The sequence below is a fragment of the Neolamprologus brichardi genome, chromosome 11 (assembly GCF_056152115.1).
Source record: "Neolamprologus brichardi isolate AB-2024 chromosome 11, ASM5615211v1, whole genome shotgun sequence".
In the NCBI taxonomy this organism is placed as follows: Eukaryota; Metazoa; Chordata; class Actinopteri; order Cichliformes; family Cichlidae; genus Neolamprologus; species Neolamprologus brichardi.
Window position 1 is genome coordinate 4486198 of NC_142114.1, and position 8517 is coordinate 4494714.

Consider the following 8517-nt stretch of genomic DNA (forward strand, 5'->3'; position numbering starts at 1 on the left):
ATGGGAGGAAGAGGAAGAGATCAATATTTTAAAAACTATAGGGTCTATTGGGGAAAAAATGATTGGTTGTGGTTATTACTTACCCAAGTCAATAACAAATGCAAGCAAAACATTTTTCCATTGCTTTTTTGGACCTTGATGGGTTAAAAGCACATTTTTACTTTCACTTGTTTTTTTGTTTGTTTGCTTGTTTTGTCTCATGAATAATTGTTGATGGACTTTTTTGTTGCTATGATCTTTTGTTTGATAATGGTCTACTACTGACCACAGAAAGAGACTTACTGTGACAGTGTTGTCATTTGTGGAAAAACCTCTGTGTGCAACTTATATAAGAAAAAAACAAACAAAACATTTCAGTTCATTCAGATTTTTGAATTCAAAGTAGAAAAAAATATTGAATGGTCAATTTGAATGAGTATACCAGTGCAATTTGAAGTACTATATAGTTTGGGGGGTTATTTAAACATATCGTGATATATATTGTGTATCGTGATATAGCCAAAAAAATTGCGATATTAGATTTTCCTCATATCACTCAGCCCTAGTGGTGCTCTTTACCATCTTGCATCAGCAGTGACATATGTATGCAAATGAATATAATTATAAAAAATAAAAGTGAAAGGACACCTGGAAACATGCAAAAGGTTTCTAGTTATCAAGAAGTCAGTGGGCTGGCAGTAACAGGCTGCGAGCCAGTTCTCTGGAAGGGTTGGTCGTACAGCTCAACACTGTTCCTGTGAAAACTAGGTGCAGTTTGAATGTGGAAGCTTCCTTTTGTTCTTGTAAAGTTACTGTCTATTGTGAGAAAATGTAAAGTTTTGAGGAAAGTTTATGTTTAGTAGAAATTAGTCTTTATTTACTTTGATTACAGTTTAATAAAGGGTACATAAATAGATACATTTATAGAAAGGCTTGTATGAATTTCTAATGAACATTTGACACACCAGATGCCCCTAAGCTGAGATGAGTTATTTTGTCCAAAGTGGCCATTGTTTCCTCCTGCACCGACCTCTGACTCACCTGGAGAAGCCTGGAAGCACTGTGAGGATCATGTTCTTTGATTTCTCCCATGCTTTTAACACCATCCAGCCACGACTTCTGAGAGACAAGCTGGAGCTATCGGGAGTGGACCACCACATGTCCCAGTGGATACTGGACTACCTCACAGAACATCCACAGTATGTGAGGTCACAGGGCTGTGTCTCTGATATGCTGGTCTGCAGTACGGGAGCCCCACAGGGAACTGTGCTGGTACCGTTCCTCTTCACCCTCTGCACTGCAGACTTCTCCATCAACTCCCCATGCTGCCACCTACAGAAGTTCTCTGACGACTCTGCCATAGTCGGGCTCATCACATGTGAGGACGACTCAGAGTACAGACAGTGGACTCTGGACTTTGTAGACTGGTGTCAGCAGAACCACCTGCTGATCAACCAAGGAGTTGGTGATGGACTTACGGAGACGCAGACCCACCACACTGACACCGGTGAACATCCAGGGAGTGGACATTGAGATAGTGGACTCTTATAGGTACCTGGGTGTTCACCTGAATAATAAACTGGACTGGAGCCACAACACTGATGCTCTTTACAGGAAGGGTCGGAGCAGACTCTACCTGCTGAGGCGGCTGAGGTCATTTGGAGTACAGGGAGCGCTTTTAAAGACCTTCTATGACTCTGTGGTGGCATCTGTCATTTTTTACAGTGTGGTATGTTGGAGCAGCAGTTTATCGGCAGCTGAGAGGAAGAGGCTGGATAAACTCATCAGGAAGGCCAGCTCTGTTCTGGGATGCACCTGGACCCAGTGCAGGTGGTGGGAGACAGAAGGACTCTGGCCAAAATAACATCTCTGATGGACAGAGTCTCCCACCCCATGCATGTAAATGTTGCTGAACTGCAGAGCTCCTTCAGTGACAGACTGCTGCATCCTCGATGCATGAAGGAGCATTTCCGCAGGTCCTTCCGCCCTGCAGCTGTCAGACTGTACAATCAGAACTGCTCCCAGCAAACATAGATGTTTACATCTGTGCTGTAACTGCAATAATTTGTGGAGAGCATCCTCACACAGAACATCACATCGTGGTTTGGGAACAGCTGTGTTAAGGACCAAAAAGCTCTCCAGAGAGTGATCCGTACAGCAGAATGCTGCTGCAGGATTGCTTTCCCCCCGCTTCAGGACACCTACACCAGGAGATGCCGGACTAGAGCAGCACAGATACTGAAGGACCCATCCCATCCTGGCAACAAACTGTTCCAACTTCTGCAATCCGGTAGAAGGTTCCGCATCATCCGGGCAAGGACAGAGAGACTAAAGAGGAGCTTCTATCCCCAAGCCATCCGGGCCCTAAACACACACACACCCGCCCTCTCACATCATCTATAACTGACTGAGACAGGACTCTCTTCCAAACACTCTAAACCCAGGCACAATGTACATTTCAAATTCCTTCAATATTAAATATGTTTATATTGTCTATTCTGTAAAATAGTCAGATTGTCTATTCTTATTAATGTACAGAATTTACCTGCTTGCTGCTACTACTGCACATTCACCTAATGTATATACTATATATATAATGTTCTTACTCTCCCCCCATTTTTGCACATGTCAAGGAGCGTGTCAGGTTACATTTCACTGTGTGTTATACTTGTATAACTCTGCATGTGACAAATAAAGAACCTTGAACCTTGATAATTTAATCAACCTACAACCTGGTTTGCCTCTTATCTGTAGTTATTTTTATTTAATTTAATAACTGTACAGTACTCTGTTTATAGTAACCATTGTCCTTGATGTAAATATGTAAAAAAAAAATAAATTTGTATGTTTCTGTTCTGTGTCCTGTGTACTGTTTGTTTGTATATGTGTCTTTCTGGCTGCTGTTACAACCAAATTTCCCCTTGTGGGACAATTAAAGGATTATTCTATTCTATTCTATTCTATTCTATTCTCTTGATAAAGAAATAAGCTTTGGGTGGCGGAAATACAAACAGGGTATCAGTACACCTACTTAATTACAGCATCATTTCCTTAGGGATTAATAAAGGATTCTGATTCTGATTCATAAGGACACAATGTCTGTACTTTTGCCACTCCCGCTTGTTACTATATCAGGTGTTTACTCAAAGTTGCCACTAGATGGCGCATAACGCTAAGGAGGAACGTAAACCCTCTTACAGGTCAGGGCTGCAGCACAAATCCTGCAGTCAAGCACTGAACGAACTTTTGTTTTCTGCCTCTTTGTGTTGATGGACAGTTGCAGGATTTATGACTACACACCTCCCACATCTGCCAATTATCACAAACGCTCGATTGCACTACTTGCTGCAAAGGGTGGCACAAGCAGTTTTAGAGGGAAATTACTTTTTCACAGAGGGGCAGGTGTGGATAGCTTTTCTCCCGTAATGAATGAAATGATCATTGGAATACTTCATTTTGAATTTATTCAGGTTCTCTTTGTCTAATATTACTATGACAAAAATGCAAAAATTAGAAATCAGGAAGGGGGCAAATACTCAAACAATACTGTATTTTTGTAAGTTTAAAAGGATCCTTTAAAACAGTACTTTATTATACTTTAAGTTCTCTTGACATTAGGCTGAAATCGCTGCCAATTCTTCATTTTATTGTCAAGTAAATGATCAAATAATTAATACAGTTATAATTACAATGAATTTACTAATGTGCTTATGTAATTATTAATTCATGAAATTGTCCTATTTTTATATCCACGACTGTTACGCTGTGGGAGTGAGAACGTGTTGGATCTCTAACAGTTCCTCACACTAACTGTAGTACTTTGTAATACAATTACAAAGTATGTGTTTTACTCCAGGATAATGATAACAAGAAAGACGAGCTACATTTTCACTTGTTTGAAATAATTAGTTCATTCATAGGAAGGTCATAAGGGAGGAGGCGATACAGGAGGTTGTGACTTTAGGTTACAGCGTGCGCGATACTTTGTTTGGTTTTTACACTTGGCAGGTAAAATATTTCAGTTTGAATGACATTCACACAATCTTATAAAAATCCTTTTATTTAAAACTTTAAATAACATCACAATGTCGTGTTTAAAATGTTTTCATATTTCAGGTTTTTTTGTGTGGAATTCCTAGTTGTTGTTTTATTTTTCCATCCTTAAGCTCTTAACAATGTGGAGTTAAGTGCAAAACAGCTGTAGCAATGTGAATATATGTATTTAATAGCTTGTTCATTGTGGCCCTTATTTCATAGGAATAATTCACAGCTCTTCTGTAATGGAGTCATATGTCTTCTAATCAGAAGCCTCAATGTATAAAAACGATATTATTTGTGTTAACATTTGTCTACCTTTATTACAATGCATGTACGCCAATAAAATGGAGAATGGTGAAAAAATATCCTCCTATAACACTTATAAAAATGTTTTCAATGTGTAACAGACTGCAGACTAGAGAGCATTGTTTACTTAATCTATTGTTAAGCTGCAGTTTGGGTTCTGCTGCTTAATCTCATGGAGTCTCTTCTTTAGTTTTTCTGCCATGGAGTTAAGATCTGAAGCTGTTAGCATGTCGGGAATCTTCCTCAGCTTTTCCTCCGGAGCCTTTGCCAGCCAGTCTATGATGTGATCCATGAGAGGCTCTCTCTGTTTGGGGAGACTGCACCTCTCTTCTGACGAGGTAAGAATGTATCTGTTGCAGGGAGACAATGGTTTAATTGGCATCTTTTTTGAATTTAGATGTGAAGGAGTGCTGGAGAATAGTCAAACAGACAAAGAGTGTGCTCACTTGGAAACAAACTTCTTGATTTTTCCTACACGCATCCTGTGTGCATGGAAGAATCCTGAGAGGAATGTCCTGAGAGTCTCACCTGAGAAAGTTTGAAATAACTTTGTAAATTTGGTTGCATTAAAAAAGTATTTTGTTTTTGGCAGATAACATTAATAACATACCTCCGTTTGCAAGACTCTCACAGGTGCCACACACGGTGTCAGAATAGGCTGAGCCAGTGAGGAGTACGCTCTGCCCGCTGGAGCACTCCTGATGTTTTACACACAAATCCACCGCAGAAGATGAGCTGGAAAAATATCCCTCTGGACACTTTTCACAAACGGTGTTTGTCTGCTGTGTACCTAAGAGAGGACAACAGAGGACTTCAGGTCACTACATTCATTGGAAATGTAAAGTGAGTTAGACATCCTGATGTTTTGGATAAACAGAAGAAGATGGATGGATGGTTTAGTAGTTCATATTTAAAAAATGAATACTGTACCTTTGGTTTGAACCCCGTATCCGGGGCCACACTCTGTGTGCCTGATACAGAAGTCATCAGCCGAGTAAAAGCCTTCTTTGCACCGACAGATCCTGTTGGTTGTCGGGGAGCACTCTGTTTCCACCTCCAGGTTACCTGTGCAAAGGTTGTTGCAGTACAGACACCTGGGCAGGTAGTTCCACAGATCGGTGAAGTGGCCATTTTTGCACGGCTGACACTGTGTGGGTGTGGTGGCAGTGCAATATGCAGACATGAACGTGCCCGGTGGACACTTGGGACATTTGAGGATTTCTCCGGTTACCGGGTCTCGGTGGTCAAAGGTGGGAACAGGATCCACCACTGAGGCACCACAGAGTGAACCAGAGAGCAGGAACAGCGCTGGCACGATAAGCTGTAGAGAGAGACGACACCTGATTATAAGTGCTGAAAATACCTCAGAACATGTGATTTGCTATGCCTGTGAGTTATAGCTCCCTCATCCTGTAGCTCTAAAATTTCACCTAAAGTAGTGGAAATATTTACTAGGTTAAATTGCACAACTTGAAACCGCAAGTCAAAAACAATAAAACAGGAACATGCATAAAAAATATGGAAGCATTTGTTTATTTTTAATCCTCTCAAATTAGCTGCGTTTTGTTTTTAAGTTACCTCTTGTCTGATCTGACCTGATATTTAGCTTCTACACTGACTTTTCAGGGGCCAGAATGAAACTAACAAGAGGAAACCTCTTTAACCTCAATGCAGCATCTAATGGATAAACCATCTGTACACTGTAAGCACAAAAGAGTCCACTGTGGCAAACTTCCTCTACAAATCATTGATAAAAGTGATTTAAGTATTTAACTATTTTGCGTCACATAATCAAATGTAATTAAACATAAATGCATATCTCTGTTTATTCTTTTTCTATTGTAAAATATTTCCCCATTTCTTGAATTTGCATACTCTGTAAAATAAATATAAACGAGTTTTAAATTTTTTGAAATGTGAACCTATCACGTATTCCCATTTTAAGCTCTATAGTTGTGTCAAATACTCACCATGTTCATGATGGGATGTCTGTCAAAGAGGATTTGACAGCACTCGCCTTTTATAGGAACCCTTCCTGCGTGGGTGATGTGGTTTGTCTAATCAGCTGTAAACTTCATCTTAAAGGTCAAACTACTTCTGTGTAGTAAAGCAATATTATTAAAAAAAAGAAACTGTCAGAAAATGGAAGGAAGTATTTGGAGTAATGTGTGATTTAGTTTCACTCGCTGCCTGTTGCTAACTTTGCATGTGTCATCTTAATCAAGTGTTGTGACAGAGTTTTTTGGTTCCTCCTTGTCTGATAGAAATAATTCACATTTAAGCTCATTATCAGATTTTACCAACTTGTTGCTGGGAGGCCACTGATATGAGATTACGTGAATAGAGCATATAGTTTGCTGTTTACTCTTAAAAGACCTTAAATCTTCTGTAAAGTGTAGGGTCAAATATACAGTGGCTTGCAAAAGTATTCGCCCCCCTTGAACTTTTCCACATTTTGTCACATTACAGCCACAAACATCAATCAGTTTTATTGGAATTCCACGTGAAATGCATGATTACTTTGTAATGTCATTGAATACACAGTGGGTTGTGTAATATTGTATTCAAAAGTCCAAAGCTTGCAAAGCTTCTTTCATTTGTGGGAATTTGATGAATATAATTTATAGCGAAATAAAGAAGTCTACAATGTTACAGTAATATATCTTATCACACATGAGTCACAGGTTTTTGAGAAATATCTGCCTTTGCACAACTTGAAAAACTTCTAAACTTTCAGGGAAATGTGTCTGTGCTGTCATTTGCATATGATGTGCGGGTTAATACAAATTTTTGATCTTTTTTTTTTACCGCCTGGTTCTTGAAGCAGGCAAAATCATACGTCACTATGTGAGTCCCCCTTTTAATTTGCAGAATATGTCAGTGAGTCACTGATTGGGGTTTACAGTCTGATGAATTAGCAAAACGAACTGGTCAGTGAGTCACAGCAGGATCTTCATTTCTCTGTTCTCTTCCTGTTTCCACAGAATATGAGCATGACTCAACTGTGGTAGGATGTGTTTCACTGTACTTGTTCATTGTATTTAATAGGTTAATTTGACCAATTTGTGCATTTGATTTATATATATAAAAAAAATAAGATTTCGCAAAAGTTTTAGACGCATTCTTCAGAGGCCGCCTGCTCGAAGCCGACCGGGAGGTCGAGGCACGATGTGCCGGGAGAGCGGTGTTCCTCCTGGCTGTAGTAGGTCTCGACCTCCCATTAGCTTCGAGATGGTGGGTGTCAGACATCTCCGAAAACGTCGGAGCACTTTTGCAAATATGTGATGTCTTGTAAACCGAGCAGATATTTGACGTTTACACAAATTCACGCCTCAAAATATCTTAAAAGTTTATTTTGTGACCCAAAAAGAGTAATATTACAACTAAGTAGCTGCCACCATTGTTGGAATTCAACTTTTGCGAGATGTCGCAAAAGTTTTGCGAGATCCCGAGTTTGTTTTGCGAGATCTCGCATTTTTTTCTCCCATGTCCCTTGCGGGGCTCCGTAGTAAGGAGTAAGTAAGGAGCAGGCTCAATAAAAGTCCTCACAGCAGGCATCCTGTGCACGCTGAAGAATCCTGAAAGGAATGTCACGGAGGTCTCCCTGACAAAGTTCCAACAAAATTTGAATCCACAAACTAGAAACACACCTACACACACCTTTTAGACTCCCACAGGTGACACACGCAGAGCAGGTAGTTCCACAGGTATTGGGCACTTCTGCATGGCTCGCACTCTCTGTACACAGTGATGATGCAGTAATTGCACACTCGGAGCCTGTGAGTGTTTCTGTGGTTAATGGGTCTTGGTGCTCATAGATGGGATCAGAGTCCTCCACCCTGATGCAGCAGATCTCACCAGAGAGCAGGAACGGCACTAGTACAGAAAGCTGTGGAGACGAACAGTACCTGCTGATAAGTGTAGCTCATATCCTACAGTTGTAATTTAGTATAACTATACTTATAGGCATCTAATTATAAGATTCTGTAGTAGTAATACCTCGATAGAGTAGATGGTGTTTTTTTCCTTCGTCTCATAATGATCATCGTCTTGCATTGATGGCGATCCTGCTGAGGTCTGTATCCAGTCTGACTCAGAAAGGCTTGAATTCTGAATTTTAAATAGGGGCAGGAATTTTCACTGGGAATAACTGGAAATAAGATCTAGGATATTAAAATCAGCAGCAGGTGTCTC

The 8517-nt window shown here is 40.1% G+C and overlaps 1 protein-coding gene across 1 annotated transcript; it reads right to left on the minus strand.

Moving 5' to 3' along the window:
- Positions 1-4286: 4286 nt before the first annotated feature.
- Positions 4287-6302, minus strand: LOC102775634 (tumor necrosis factor receptor superfamily member 11B-like). Its single transcript, XM_035909970.2, has 5 exons — positions 6294-6302; positions 5254-5644; positions 4934-5113; positions 4770-4851; positions 4287-4673 (listed from the first exon to the last, which is right to left on the minus strand). The coding sequence occupies exons 1-5, from the start codon at positions 6300-6302 to the stop codon at positions 4451-4453; spliced, it is 885 nt and encodes a 294-aa protein (XP_035765863.2). The 3' UTR covers positions 4287-4450.
- Positions 6303-8517: the final 2215 nt, after the last annotated feature.